Raw genomic sequence first — 16,055 nt, 5'->3', positions numbered from 1 at the left:
GAATAGCAATGAGAGCAGAACAAAATTAATTCTTCTTGCAAACATGCCTTCCTGTCAAAGCTGCAAACATCCCTGTTTAACAAACAAGATGATGGAAAATCAAACTAATGTCAAGAGAGATATAATCAAAATGAAACAATTATATATAAAACTTTCAAGTAATTGAAAGATTACACCTGGGCTATATATAATTTTTTCATGTATAATCGTGTATTTATTTAGTTTTAATTTATTCACTCCCTTCCAAGAGGAAAAGTGAATGCCTGGATGACTTTAAACTTACAAAATAAACACATCACACAGAAGAAATTTCCCTCTTCCTTAATATCTGTCAATTATCATAATCTTATATGTACATTGCTAACAACCAGAGAAAGGAAGTCTTTGAAAGGATCATTGCTTAAAACCGAGGGAGCCACTTAACCTGGCATTTTTAAGTGACAGGTCCTGTCCCATTGGAAGCAACAATGATGTCACTAATCTCTGCATTTTATAAGTATAGGACAAGGCTCCTATGCATTAAATATGCTGGACTACATGAAATTCTAATTCTGAACATAATTTTCCCCAAAACTACTACTTCACCCTTCACAGGAAAGCAAATAACCCATTGTTAATGCTCACTGCTGGCCAGAAGCGAATGTGCCTTAAGAAACAAAGAAGCCTAGAGTAATTAAAAAGTAATGACTTTTTTCTTTGTGCTCCCTATATAAAAGGAACAGGAGGGAAGATATACTGGACTAGCACCTTTTCCTTCCCATAAACTGATGCAATAGCTAAACATTTAGGAGTAATGTGCTGACCTTCCTGCTCACAGTCTCTACACTCAATTCCTTTTACCAGAGAAATTGTAAACGTGGTAAATAGCAAGTTTCCTGGCTTACAAATACATCAGATCAAGTCCCTCTATCACGCTCCTTTCTCCTTCCCTCCCCCATCCTCTCTCCATCTGCTGCCCTCCTGGGAAGGGAGCGCTACACTTAATGGCTCTGTGCTTTTAAGTCTAATGTGCTGGATATAAGCTAATGCCCAGTACAGTAAGTGGAGACTTTGCTGCAAGGAAGCCTCTGGTGCTGTTTTTTCCCTGTCCAGCAGAATCTCTGCAGCCCTAATGTCAGGCAGGATGAAAGGAACAGAGGGGCTGGGAATATGAAATCCACAACCTGTGACAAAAACAAGTCCTGCAAGACAAAGCCCAGTAATTTAAATAAACTTTTGGTAAAAACAGGAGACAGTTAGATTTTGTTACTCCCCTCAACATAACAATTTAAATTTAGAAAATACGCCCATTATAAAATAGGACATATAAAAATAGGGGCAAGCATCTCCCTATCAGTGGAGAGTACACAGGTGAACTCTGTTGATAGCAGAAATAAAATGGGTCTTATCCATCAGTTATGAAGTGGACACGTGTATTTGGGGATTACGAGCTGACCTGCTCTCCAGCCATCCTCTCTGCCCCACTCCAAAGGCTTCAGCAGCAGCAGCAGCACTGCTCATCCACCAGCACTTAGTGACAGCCAAGAGCAGCAGATCCTGCAGGATACATACAGCTCGTGTGCTGGGAGAAATCTCCAGGTTTATCGAGGTTATGACCAAGCTTTATGGTCAACTCTTCAGGAGATAAATAAAATGACTCCAATGCCAGGTATCTAAACTTTATTGTTTGGAATCCAGACTTGCCCGTTTTCTGCTCCAACCACTTGGTACTGCTCCAGGAATGTTACTGGGTGCAAGATTATCCTACCCTAACTTTTTCTTTGAAAAAGGCAGCAAAATCAAAACCATTAAATGAAGTCTAGTCACATTTACTACAGGACAGAATTGGTTTGACTTCAGTGTTTTAAATGCACACGTTTGCTGTTTTATTTTATGTGATCTTAATTTGCTGGGTTTTTTTAAAATTTCTTTAGCAGTTAATATATTGGTTTATATTGTGGTGGATTTGGCAGTGCTAGATTAATAGCTGGAGTTGATAATCCAACTTAAACAAGTCCATAATTCAGCCACAGCTTCCTCATAATTAAAAACAACCACACAGTAACACAAAACTTGCCCTCTACAATACACAATCTAAAAATTGCAACCTTAATGGCCCACATCAAAACCGAAAGTAAATGGGTAAGACTTGAACTTCCAAATCCCATCAAACAAGCTGTTTGCATCTTCTGAAATATCTGCTGTGAAGTATGTGTGTGTATATACACACACAGCCTTAGCTCCTTCCTCTCTTTTGCGCTGCTCTGCACATTCACGGTGCAGAGAAGACCTGAGAGCCGTATCAGGCCCTCTGCAAGCAGAAACAACCTCGATGAAGTCCATAAAACTACAGCTGCATGTGCCAAGTATGATTCAAACCACTGGAAACAAGAAGTCATTGCTCCAAGGACCAAAACTCACAACTTGCTGGAAAATCCACTCTAGGGACTCGGGAAAACCTGGTGTGAGTTATGAAGTGAATGATTTTCCCATGCAAGACCGAGGGCACTTCCTACCCAGCACTGGCACTCCCCTCTCCCTGCCGGCACATATCACTGGAGGGGATGCAGGTAACCCCAGCAGCAGACTGGGCTGTGCCTTCCCAGCAGTAACTTTACAAGGCCACTGTTCAGAGACGCAACTTTTAAAGGCATCTCCCTGCCTTACTGTACTTCTGCTATGCCTAGAAGCATTTATTTTCTCAAGTTACATCATGGCATTGTACAGAATTCAAAACCAAACTGTTCCAGTGTTCCTTTAGGGAGGAGACACACTAGCCCTCCATTTCTGAATTTTTCCATGGATACATGTTAGGCCACTGACTCTGAAATTACTGACTTCCACCTCTGGGAGCTCAAGATCAGAAATGTAAACTCAAGAAATTAACGTGCCAACATTGAGTACAAAAATCAATGTCCATGACCAACACTTGATCACTTCTGAAATAGTCTTGCATCAAACATAAGCTAGCTGCATATAAAAATTTAACACATAACATAGACATCTAAACTCACATTGTTTATAGGGCTTTCCTTTTGCTTATTTGTCCAACAAAAAATTCTAGCAAGGGTTTGTAAAGGTAAAGAATAAGATGTGTGATAGGTAGCTGCAGCACTTTCCTTGGAATAGCCATGTGTTACAGGGAAAAGGAACAGGCTCCCTCATCACTGCTGTCAGGGGAGACCGGCCTCATCCTGCCACTAGGAGAAAACCATGAGCCAAAAATTCTCCAATGGATAGCAGCGTGGGACCTGCAAATTTAGTTATTAACTCTCTGTTTGGAAATCTATGCTCTAGAAGTTGTTTCACAGGACAGATTGTATTCTCACCCTTCAAGCACTAAATAAAAGCAAGAATCTGCTGCTTCCACAACAATATCCCTACCGCCCTGATATTTTAAAAAAAGAAATTAACAAGTTTCCAGTGACAGTACAACATCCTGATTGCAACATATATCCATCTTTTTTGTCTAACTACTTCACAGCAAAGAGCTTCCTTGGTGAGCAGCCTCCCTCCAGCACAAGGTACTGTGGCAGGAGCCACTGCTGCAAAAAGCATTCCTGGTCAGATCCCATCACACATCTCCCACAAGGTAAGAATACACTGTGTGTTGCACATAAACATGAAAATGCAGGTCAACTGTATCTCAGTATGACTGACCACTAAATGAACCATACAGGTAACACTATGGTGTAGAATCAGACCACGTAATGAAAATTTTCTTTTATAGTCCTCAGCTACTGAGATGGGGCCTTACAGATAGAGTGTTTGTCACCCAAAGACTCCTCTGCATGATTAATACAGCTCAAAAGAACACCAACACACATGAACACAAAAACCTTTTTCTTTTTCTCCCTCTCAGGGTTTACCAACAGCAGCCAGACTGACTCTACAAGATGTTTTAACAGCACATTTTCACAATGAAAATCTTCATGTAGTCTTATTTCTGCAAGAAAGGTGAACAAATATCCCCCTCCTTCTATCCTTGCCCACTGGTGGACCAGTAAGCATAGTGCCAGCTCCCTGTGCTGGCCACCTCTGTGACCCTCTACTGGTGAGGCTACACCAAGAGAGAGATCACTGCAAGTAGCTCATTAGAAAAAAAAAAACCCAACAAACCAAAAAAACCCCCCCACAACCAACCAAAAACCCCACACGACTACATGGACATTTCTAACCTGGACTGTTCCAGCGTCACAATCCATACAGCAGACTCCAAAAGGCTCTGCCAGCGCTCCTGGGGAGGTGGCAGAGCGTGTGGCACAGGGGCAGGAAGGAGCAGCTGGGGAGCAGCAGGTTCAGCGCTGAAGCCTTTCTTTATCTCAGGGATCTTCCCCCCTTCCAGCCCTGTGAGCAACCTCCAGGCACAGCTTTTCTCATTCAGACAACACGTGGGAGCTGCAGAAGGCTGATACCTCACACTGAGGGACTGATGGATTGATTTTGATAGGCAGAGACTGCTCTGGCAGCCTGATCCCACCAACACAAGAGGTAAAGGGTTTATCACCAATTGAAACCAGACCTGGCTTCCATCTCAGGGCAGGGCAATGTGGAAAGACAGTAATAATAGGGCAATGGTGGCAAAAAATTATTTTAAACCTATCCTACATTTATAATAATAATAATATTGGCACTTTTACAGCATTAGCCTTCCAGGGACGTCAGACCATTTTTTTAAAGGTAGCTTGGTATTATTCCTTTTTACAATGACAAAAAGAAAGGTCAGAAATTTAATCAATTTTTCAAGAGTGCTTAGCATATTATGACTGCACTGTATAAACACAATACAAGGGGCCTAAATTTGAATTTTAATTACAAAACTGTAGTTCCTGAGCCTTACATCACCACTGTATGGACACTTTGAGTATGCTCCACCCTCCAGCATCCCAAAAGGCTCTAAGCGTAGCTTCTTTACAAAGTTATTTTCATTTTACATGTAAAATTTAAGTTAAGAACTTATGTGATGCTTAGATTTTTGCACAAATAACTTTGAACAATGTAAAATCAGTGAGGTGGTAGAGATCCTCACTCACACAGACATGCACAGACACCAGTAAGAGAGTTTTCTTAATGACAATTAAAATTGGCATCCTTGCCACACGGCTTCCGTTGTTCTGTGGCAGAAAGACCACAAAACACCACCAGTTCCTGGCCTTCTTCTGGAGTGGGGGACTGTTTATTTCGGGACAGTTGTAAGGGTTTTCACCTCCACTGTCTCCCTGCCCATATTCCGCTGGAATCCCCACCAGGCACTGCAGGGAGAGCTCAGCTGCCTCGGGGCAGCTGCTGAAAGGCTCCTGCTCTTGGCTAAAGAAAAACAGGTTTGTTTTCCTTCACACACCGGGCTGGGAACTGCTGCAGTCAGTGAGGGACCAGCCAGGGAAAGGAGACTAAACCTGCACCAAGGTAAACTGATTGTGAGCCGTGACCCCAGGAAAAAAATCCCTGTGTCAGAAAGTAACGCTCGAGTTTTAAGCACACTCATTCAAAGTACTCCTGTTTTCACAGCCGGAGCGTTAATGTCACTTGATTGTTTCAGAGAGTACTGGTTTATTTATTTATTTGGAAAAATAAGTAGTGAAAAGAAACCTGGGTGGTCATGGACTGTGTATGCTTTTGTAAAAAAAAAAAAAAAAAAAAAAAAAGAAGTGTTATTAATGGCCAGAGCAACAATTTCCAGCAAAACCACAACTCTGTCACATCAGCATCAGCTGAAACATCCTGCCCAGTCACACGAGGCACAGCTGACTGGTGTAACACTGAATCTCTTATTATCTCAACCAGTAATATTACATATACCAACTCCACTTTTCTGTAAATGTCAAATGAGTTCATATACTGCTAATGACAACTCTTTTCCCCTCCCCCTAAATATTACACACCTTACATGAAACAAAAATCGAGAATATTGCAAATCAAATGCATGATTTCCCACGAATCTCAGTGGGAGTTTATAAAGCCCATTAAATGCAGGATGGTTTCCCCAAGAAAAAAAAGAAAGCAAGATCCTCCTCCCTCTCAAGGTTAGTAGTCTAATAAGATCTCTGGGTTTTAACAAGGTAAGGCTTCATCACAGTTGAAAGTTTTTTCTTCTATGATCAAATAGCTGTGTTTTTATTTTACTATTATTATTATATATACACATTTACACACAGACATTTACGTACTTTGTTCAACCATACATATATTTCTACCAATATAAAGCTCTGCTTATACTCTTTGTTTTAAAATAAGAATATTCACATGGGGGATTGCTCTAGTACAGAAAAGGCAGTAAAATTATATAGTTACAGATTGAAAAATGTATCTCCAGGTATGAATAAACTTATTTAGAAGACTTTTGCTCTGGCACAGAAGCCTCTATCTTTCTACTCCCCTACTACTGAATTTAAACCATAACAGAGTTTTAACATGCATTCAAACTACCCTAAAAACAAGCCACCAAGCCATGTTGGTGAGACCAGAGGAAACCTAAAGAACTCCTCTAACAGGCTCAGCCTGCAGCAGCTCAGGCTACAGCTGTTTTATCTTCACAAAACTCCCTCATCCTCACCAGATAGGCCTGTCCAAAGGGGCATTTTCCATAACAGATACACAAGGTTTATTACACTCTTCCCTTTTTTTTCCCCTCTGCAAGTAAATGGGGTGTTGTTCCTAAACAGGAAGATTCTTCCGTCTGGTTGAAACGTAAGTAAGTAGTTTTTCGTTTGAATTTGTCCCCAGGCTGCATCCTACTGCTGCTCAGTGGTATTGTTGGTACCACTGCTAGCAGCCTCATACAGAATATCTCAAAAGTCTAAACAGGTTTAAAAGCTAGTTTGGTTTTAAAAAACAAACAAACAAACACACCCCACCCCACCCCCCCCCCGCAAAAAAAAGCCCCTCAAACACACGCTTATACACCTAAGGAGCAAGAAGCACTTCCCTCTTAAAGTCACAATTCTTGAAAAAAAAAAAAATTGAAAGTATGAAAACTTTCAGAAGAATAATAATCAACATGAAGCACAGGGGAGCATATTATAGTTGTTATTTATTATTTTGCAGCTGTCCTTGAAAGCAGGGAACTAAGGTGATGCAGTTAATTAAAACTAAGTGAAAGTAAACATTAATTGGACAAAGCACTCAAATACAAACGCTTTATAACATTCAGAAAGCAAGTGAAACCTGTGGGTGGGAACATTGCTTCAAGATGACAAAATAATATTTAAAATTACATCCCTTTACGCAAAACAACTGTGCAGCAAAAATTGCCTTTAGAATACCTGTTCAGACATTAATTAGTCAAGAAATAAAATAAAAAGGCTGGACAACCTGATTCAAAAGTTATACTGGCAAAACTGCTGTTGCTGCCAGCCCAAGCAAAAGGAGCTGTAATAAATACACTGCTGTTTACCTGACAGTACACTTAAACAAATTGACTAAGGAGTGCTGGTATAAAAATATGTATAAAGATAACTGTATCGCAGCTGATTGAACTACACGACACTGTCACATGAAAGGCACAAAATGAAAGTGGGAGAAAAAGCCCATGAACAAGCAGAGTACTGGCAGTAGTGCCTTACTCACCAGATTTATGCTGGTGATATTGCATGGACTCTCCTTTACTCTGTGTGAAATCAGAGTTAGGCCCAAAGGATATGAGAACTTGTAAATGGTTCAGTGCAGGCCAAGAACTCAGTTCTCACCTTTGCACATGAAGATGCATATCCATAAAGAAATTACTTCTAAAACCAGTATTTTCTTTAGCAAAGAACACTGTCCTTAAGCTGCACCCAGCTACTGATTTATGGCATGCAGCAGGGTCCTGCAGCAATAATTGCCCTGCTATTCACACACACGTCACAAAATTCAGCTCCCATGTTGCTTTACTCATTTCTCTTCATCCCATGATTTTTAAAATAAATTTTTCACTAGGGAATAAAGCCTCTTCAAATTCCCTCTTAGGAAAAAAAAAAAAAAAAGGCAAACCACAAAAGGCAAACCACAAAACAGAAAAAGAAACCAGCAAACCAGACACATGCATTACTTTAGAAGACAGCAACAAAGAAAAGCAGACTGTAAAACCAAATCAAATCAATCCTGGCGGCAGCAGCAACGTGGCACTAACAGAGATATAACAGGGTAAAGAGATCATGGTTTCTTTGTTAATACTGCTTTTACCAATTTTCTGTTCAGATTTCTCACTTGATGACAACCTCTTTCAGAAAAACACACAAAACTTCCATTACAATACATTGAAAAGACAAATACAGACTCCATCTGAAGCTACCACATAATCCAGTCTCCCCTTTCCAGAAACAATGTCACTGTTCTTACATCACACAAACCCTCAGCATACCCATATCTTCACTTCCTTGCTTTCCTCTACCCACCTGGTAGGATCCTGTCTTTTCTTTCTCAACAGGTTTTCTAAAACCCATCATTTGCTATCCAGACTATACCTGAACTCGCCTCCTGCACTTGAGCATTGCTGTCTCTGCTTCCTCTGTGAATCTGAGACTAATTAATTTCCAATTTTTCTAAATGTTGATCTCCCTTTCATGTGCCACAGCCTCTGCTAAAACAAAATTTCTAATTTTAAGAAAGTTGCAGAATTTAAGTTAAAAATTATTTAAAATACTGTCACTGTACTGTACTTTGATGTTTCAGTTTTTATCTCAACTACACAATTTTTTGAAAGAAGAAAAGTATCTTTCAAGACATCCATCAAGTTAGTATCATTTAAGAGATACACTGTCCCTTAGAGGAGTGCCTATAGAAATGTTTCTGAGATTTTTAAACAAAGCATGAACAATTTTTACAGCATTGAACACCACACTTAGTCCTAAATTCAGCTCCCATTGAAGTCAGTGTCAATAGGAAGGGGTTATTTAAAACTGCTTTCTGATTTTCTTTTGTTTGCTTTGAATTCATTCTCTAAATAAGATTTGTACTTAATGTCAGTCAGAAGCACAGCCTGGAGTGCAAAACATGCAACAGAAATTTGCTGACGGAAGGTCTGAAAAGTGCATCAAGACATGGAAATGTTTCTAAAATCAAAGTTACATCATCGTGGTAGTAATAAATCAAATCAAATGTAATTAATGGAAAGTTTTTCACCTTGAAAAGTCAGTCACATGCACGACAGACACTCTTCAGCATCCTTCCTAAAGTTGCCTTTAGGAACATTGTAACCACATGAAATCCTATTAGAAGGTGCTGAACTCCTACATTGTGACTCTTCCGGCAGGCTTCTACATAACAAAAATGCAATGAAGTACCATACAACTTTCCCCCCTTATTATGCAAAATCCTTATTAAATTCAATAGTGTGACATGGTTCAAAATCCTGCCTAACAATGGCTCTCAGGATGTCAAGAGATGTCGGCTTTGTTTTAGCTTCACGTGCTTTTCAGTCTATTAATGCTAAAAGAAAAAGAACCTTCACATAAATAACCGATAAAGATCAAACCCAACTATACAATGGGAAGGAAATTCAGAGTTGAAACTGGTAGTTAGCTCTTTGCTAAGCAAGCAGCCCATTGTGCCTAGGTGCTGCGGGCACAGCGACCCTGGGTGCCACAATACCAGGAATAACAAGGTGAGGGAAGGAACCTTCAGCTCCCCACTTCCCATGGTTTTGTTGGTTCGGGCCAGGGCTGTTGTTTAAAGAGAGTATTTGTAGTTCTTCGGAGAAACTAGAGGGCAGCCCCCGACTCCTTTGTGCGGCAGGTTGTGAATGGAATGTGGAATGCGGCACACGTTCCACTCGCAACCAGGAGGACAAAGGATTCACTGATCAGGGGGGACAATTAGTCCCAATTAGGCCTATTTCGCAGCTGAGTGTAAGCGCTGGGGGAAGGGAGCTTAAATTTTAAAGCAATGGGTCCCTCAGGCGAGTTAAAGGGAGATCAGTAAAGTGACAAGCTTGAGAACATGGGGTGAGTTCCACCGAGGTGGTGGCACCGAGCCCCAGCCACGGCCACCTCCAGGAGAGGATGAAGCAGCTTCTCAGTCCTCAGACACACCGAGTAAGAGACCCGATAACCATTTTGCCTTTTAGCTTCAATGACTAACTAACCAAATGTCTCAGCTTTCAACCCACTCCTTGAGCAGCAGTCCTCCGTCTCAGCACAGGCAGGCACACAGCAGGCACGCAGGCAGGCACACAGGTCGGGAATACTCACATATGCACATGTGGAGGCTGGAACCGGCTCTGATTGATGTTGTAGTGTGTAAACGCCTGCGTTGGGTTGGAGCTGTATTCATCCACCGTTATGGTAACTTTGCCTTGTGAAGGAATTCCATGAGCCATCCTTCCTCCTTATGGACATGAGCAGCTCACAACTTCCCAAGGCCAGGAGCAGGGTAGGGCATTGTGGTCCGGGCAGCTCCTGATTCCCAGCAGCTCCGCATCAACTCTGTGACCTCTGCCAGGAGAGAAAGACAGCACATGCTGCTATAAGCCATGAGATGTAAACATACACAGACCTATTACTCTACGCTGTCCTGATTTCCATTCAGATCTGAGATCTTTTCTGTATTCTTGATGTACCCATCACCTTCTCTAAGCATTACAATTCACTTTTTTTTTTTTAATGACCTCATCATCCAACTCCATCATCATTAGACACATCCAAAGATGAATGCTTAAAGTAACACTTTATCTTCAGGGGATGGGGGAAGGGGGAATAAAATATCTCTGTTGAATGCTCCAGTTAAATACTCCCCATTTCGTATCCTTTATTTTTAAAAAATCTTATATTAATTGCAACCACAAAAATTCACAAATGGACCCAGTTTCCTGAAGGACAAATGACTTTCCACAAATATGCACACTTGTTTTCAAGGTGCTGTTGTAGCTTTAGAACACTGAGTAACAACGGAGAGATTTACAAGAAACTGATGTAAAGAACATGTTACAATTGCATAGCAAAAGGTACACCCAAATACCTCTGAATCAAAGTATTTATTTGTCCAAAGAAAGGCAAGTATCTAGGCAATGTTAACAAAATATCCATATTATAGCTCACTAGCATTGAAACTGGCTTGGATTCACTGTTACCAGACAGTAATGATTTATCTGACAGACTTAAGCATGATTTTACGCATAAATACTTCTGCATAAGATGAAAGAAATAGGCTCTTCCCTCTCCATGCTTCCCTATCTTTCACTTCTTCAGAGTGCTCTTAAACATATTTTGCTTTAGGACTGGATGCGTACTGTAATATTAGCATAACCCAATAGCCAGAAATCTCCCAAACACGCTCCATTGAGTTTCTTGCACAAAATCTGAGCTTCGATTTCTTCAGTCAATAAACTGAGGATACCTCAGCTGCCTTCCTTTCAGAGGGACTCTGTGAAAATTGATCAGCTGATGTTCGAAGAATACTTTCAAGATGAGCAACTTTTTAAAAGCCCCATTTATGAGGCACCTCCTCAGCTGGGACACGCTATGCTAGCTGCAAGGACTTACATGAAATCATGACACTCGGAATCCATCGATATTCCTCCCTTTAGTTGCCACATATAAGAGTGGACTTTTCATATCTGGAGTAGGTTTTACAAAAGTAAATCAGTGTTTACTGGGAAGACAAAGAGATGGGAAAGAGAAGAAAATGACTTGAGCCCTGAGCATCAGACTAAGCAGTATTTTTCCAGCGCAATTTTCCTGGACTTCTCTAGCTCCCAGATAGAAATGTGCTTGCCATGTGTAACATTAAACATTCGAAATCTTTGATTTGTATTCAAAATATATTTTTAATACAAAGACTAATTTCCAGTTTGGCATGAAGCATGATGAAAATGCTCTGCAAATGGCAGATGGCCTGCTATAGGCCATTTATTTTACTATTTTACCACCTCAGGCCTATGTAGGTTTCCATATGTTAGTTGGGTTAAGACATTCTGCAACCTGCATTCCAGTAACTGGATTCTATCCTTCATCTTCTGTAGCATTGGAAGGAAAAAAGTATACTTTAAAAAAAAAAAAAAAAAAGAAGAAGATGAAATGTAAAGCACCAATTCAAAAACTCACTAGTTGGTTACAGCATTGTAACTGTGGTTATGGTCTGATCTTCCCCTGTAAGACCTAGCAGACCTCTCTTGTGAGAACAAGGTTTCAGCACCAAAAAAAAGCAACCGTGAGCTTTGCTGAAACAAGTCTTTGCTGTGTTAGATGCGATGTAAGATGCTGCAACAACTGCTCACATAATGTAGTGGTTATCACACCAAGTTTGCAGCTGTTTCCTGAATTTCCTTTACAATTATATTTTAGTGTTATTTTGCATAACAGTAAAACACAACACCTGCTTCAAACTGCAGTCCTGTTCCAAGCACTGCAATTCTTTTGAGATAGAAACTACGAAGAGTGCACAACACAGAGCAGCATAATTGCCCTGTACTGAAAAGTAAATACAAATGAAAACATCTTCCTGCCAAAGAAATGACTGTCATTAACGAAAATGCTGGCCATCAGAGCTCCTGAAAAAAAAAAAAACCTAAGAGTTTTTCTTTTACACTGCAAGAACTTTAGAGCCTGTATCTATTAAGAAGTAGTGTGAAAATTATATGTGTAATGTTATTTTTTTCTGCAATTAACAGCAACAACATAAAACAATGCATTAAGAAAACAACAAAAATATGCTTGGGATTTCAGGAAAACTAAATGACACTGTTTTCAGCGACCCAGCATAAGAAAGGTCAGAACATTAAATTTCATATTATAGTTCACTCATGGAAGAAAAATCTAATTTGTTCACGAGAATGAATTATACATAAAGATAATAAGCATTTTTTACAATGTTTATAACAGTCCATGTTACAGAAAGAAATTACAACTAACTGGCATAAAACAAATGACAAGAGAATACTTAAACAGCTGTATTAAATACTCTTAAGTTGACTCTCAGTAAGACTATAAGTGTGTAAGCTGCAATTGCTTCCCATTGTTCTAATCTTTAATCTTAAAAATAAATCTCTACTTAAATTAAGACAAAGTTGAACAAACCATCCTTTTAAAATGAAATTCAACAGCAAATGCCAGACTGGGGGTAAAAAAAAAAAAAAGTATAATTTGAAGCTGGCTTCTGTGACAATTCTCTTACTTTCCATTTAGTACTCCATAGAGTACTACAGCTCAACTATCACAAGTATCTAATTATTACCTTCTTTACTGTGAACGTCTCTGAAGAAAATAGAAGAAGCTGAACATTTCAAAACTTTAAAACAAATGTATTTTAGACCCAAGATTAAAAAAAGAAATTAAAGAAGACTTCTTCGAATCACTACCATTCTTCTTTCTCCAACTATGAGCACTACTTGAAGGTTACACACAGGAGATGGGTACAAAAAAATAAAAATTGCATTCTTTTCCCATCTATCAAGTAAAACAACGTGTAATATCCTCCACACCTTTCGAGGCAGTTTTAAGTAAGAATGACTATATTAAAAACCTAACTGATGATTTTTCAGCATGTTGGGTTTTCCCCGATACAGGCTGTTATCCTTTTCCAGCGTGGATTTGGACCGGCAGCAAGCCAGGAGATGTGCCATTGTACACATCTGCTCGTGTTACAGGTATAAACCGGCACTTTTTCGGAACAGGGCTGACCCAAACTCAGGTGCAGCTAATTGTAAATCTGTACACTGCTGCCCTGACAAAAAACTGCCACGGAATCTGTACAGGTAAGTGATTTTAAATGTAACGTTACATCGCACTCACACGAGCTCTGCGTACGGACATGCACACGCAGGCACGCGAGAAACCCATTTCCCCAAATAAAATATTTACGCCTTCCTCATCTGAATTTCAAAAATTTGCCTCTGGCTGGGCTCCGGCTGTAGCAGAAAACGCTGAAAGGCAGGAGCTGGGAAGGGTTAACCCCGCGTCAACACCTTCTGTTGATACCTCCACTATCCCGGCGCTGTTACAGCGACACGGCACGCTGCACCCGCCCGGCTCCTCAGCCCCCGGAGCCCCCGGCACTCACGGTGCACTCCCCGCGGGGATTCGGCAGCGGCCCCACAGTCCCCGAGATGCTGCGCTGCAGTTTGCGGACAACTCCGGGCTCCAGCTACCCATCGAGTCCGGCGGAGGCAGCGGGGGGCCGGACCCCGACACTCCCCCGTCCCGTTTCCCCGCCGCCGACCCCCGGTACCTGGGCTCCCGGCCGCTCCCCACCTCCGCCCGCCGCCGGCTCCCGGGCCGCCCCGGCCGCGGCCCCGCGGGGCGCCGGGCTCGCCCCCCGGTGATTGATGGCTCCGGGTGGCCAATGGCTCCGGCGCGGCCCCGTCCCGGCGTGTGCCGCAGCCCCCGCCCCGCGCCCCCTGCCCTGCCCTGCCCCCGCCCCGCGGCACCGGGGGGCATTTCTGCCCTGTCTGCGCCGTACGTGCCGCGCCGCACAAAGTTCACACCGCCCCCGTCCCCGTAGTTGCCACGGACCGAAATGGCTGTGGGGGGGAGGATGCTGGAGGGAGGGATGCGATGAACTCCACAGCAGCCGCGGGCGAGCGCGGCGAGGCCGGGCGGGGGGGGGGGGGTGGGTGATGCCCGCTGCTTTTTATTCCGGCGGTGCCGACCCCCGCACCGCGCCCCCAACCCCTCCAAATGTTCTAAGTGTCTGAGGCCTCCGGGATCAGGGTTTCAGAGCGGCTTCTCTGCCGGCGAAAGGGCGAGGGGCAACTCTGCCGGGGAACGCCAAACCAACCCGCCTTTCCCTCCCTACTTTTGCAGCGTGTCCCCCCCTCGCCCACATCCCCCCGGTCCCTCCGCGCCGGCAGCCCCGTCCCCGCGCCCGCCGGGCTGCTCGGCGCTGCGCCCGCCGGCTGCCGCCCGCCCGCTGGCCCCAGCCAGCACAATGCTCCCCGGCCTACCCTCCCGGCCCCGCCGCCGCGCCCCCCGCCCCGACCCCGCGCCGACCCCGCACACCGCCCCCGCCCCCAGGCCGCCCCCGGCGCCGCCAGCCCCCCGCCGCCCCTGCGCCCGGCCGGGCAGCGGCGGAGGGCAGCGGGGGCACGGCCTGGGGAGCAGGGCAGGGCAGCCTCGCTCCGCGCCGCCGACATCGCCGCCTCGGCTGCGGGGAAGCGCCGCTGCCGCCGCACCGGCACGACCCGACCCGACCCGGCGGGCTCGGGCGGTCGCGGCGGGAGCGCGGGCCGCCGGGTTTATCCTCATTATTGTTTGCGGGAGGCTGGACCCGGCGCCTCCGCCGGAGCTCCTGCCCGCCCCCCCCCCCCCCCCCGCTCTCGCCCATGACACGGCACCTCTAACCCGCCGCTTTGTGCGCGGCTGCCCCCGCCATGCCCCGCTGCTCCCGACACCGGCCCGGGGCCGCTCACCTTCCCTCCGCCGGCTGCCGCTGCGGGCGGGTCGGGGATGCCTTCAGCGCGGGCAGCGGGGCCGCTCCATGGGGCTGCGGGGGCGCGGCCGGGGCAGAGCCTGCGCCCGACCCCGCGGCGGCGCCCGGCGGCGGCGGCGGCCCTGGGTCCGGCTCCGGGTCCGGCTCTGGCTCCGGGTGCGGGAGCGGCAGCGGGGCGGCGGCGAGGGCGGGCGCGGTGCAGTGATCGGGGCTGCCACTGGGGTCAGGGAGCAGGCACCAGGAAACACGGCGGCCACGGCGCGCTGCTCGCACACACACACACACACACACACGCACGGCTCCTCCCGCTGCCTCGCACTTCACCCCCCCGGGCAGGGAGGGAGGGAGGGAGGGAGCGATCGCTGCTGCATTTCCCAAGTGTGGCACAGCCTCCCCACGCCGAGGCGGCTGGAGCGGCCGGCAGGAGCGCGGCTCTGCCCGGGTCACGGCGGGTGCCGGCGGCCACGGCCGGGGAGCGGCAGGGCAGAGCCGGAGCCCACCGGGACCCCCTCCCCGCCGAGGGGCAGCGCCCGGCTCGCTCCCCCAGACCCCACGCATCCCCGATCGGCTCGTCCACTGCCCACAGAGATAACAAAATAAATAAGTAACAACAGCAACAATTAAAAACCCCAAATCCTCGAAACAGGTTTTCGCATCTTCTGCCGCACCTTTCGTCACTGGGTGTTAATGCGGTGCCCTGCTCCTTTGTAGGTAAGCTCACCTCAGCGACCAGAAAC

The 16,055-nt window shown here is 44.9% G+C and overlaps 1 protein-coding gene across 4 annotated transcripts in view; it reads right to left on the bottom strand.

Annotated features, from left to right (window-relative positions):
- MPPED2 (metallophosphoesterase domain containing 2) overlaps positions 1-15,406 on the bottom strand; it is a 107,011-nt gene extending 91,605 nt beyond the window's left edge. Inside the window, exons 1-2 of one of the 4 annotated variants that reach the window (XM_032112628.1) lie at positions 15,299-15,406; positions 10,146-10,388 (exon numbers count right to left, since the gene is read on the bottom strand). In XM_032112628.1, the coding sequence (XP_031968519.1) occupies positions 10,146-10,273 (128 nt within the window). In that variant the 5' untranslated portion in view covers positions 10,274-10,388; positions 15,299-15,406. Of the gene's footprint in view, positions 1-10,145; positions 10,389-11,435; positions 13,116-13,950; positions 14,083-14,118; positions 14,174-15,298 lie in introns of those variants that run through there. The other 3 variants (XM_032112629.1, XM_032112631.1, XM_032112632.1) reach the window with 3 other exon arrangements.
- Between the last annotated feature and the right edge of the window lie 649 nt (positions 15,407-16,055).

This window comes from Corvus moneduloides, chromosome 6, assembly GCF_009650955.1.
Source record: "Corvus moneduloides isolate bCorMon1 chromosome 6, bCorMon1.pri, whole genome shotgun sequence".
Classification (NCBI taxonomy): Eukaryota; Metazoa; Chordata; class Aves; order Passeriformes; family Corvidae; genus Corvus; species Corvus moneduloides.
This window is presented reverse-complemented; position numbering and strand designations above follow the sequence as displayed.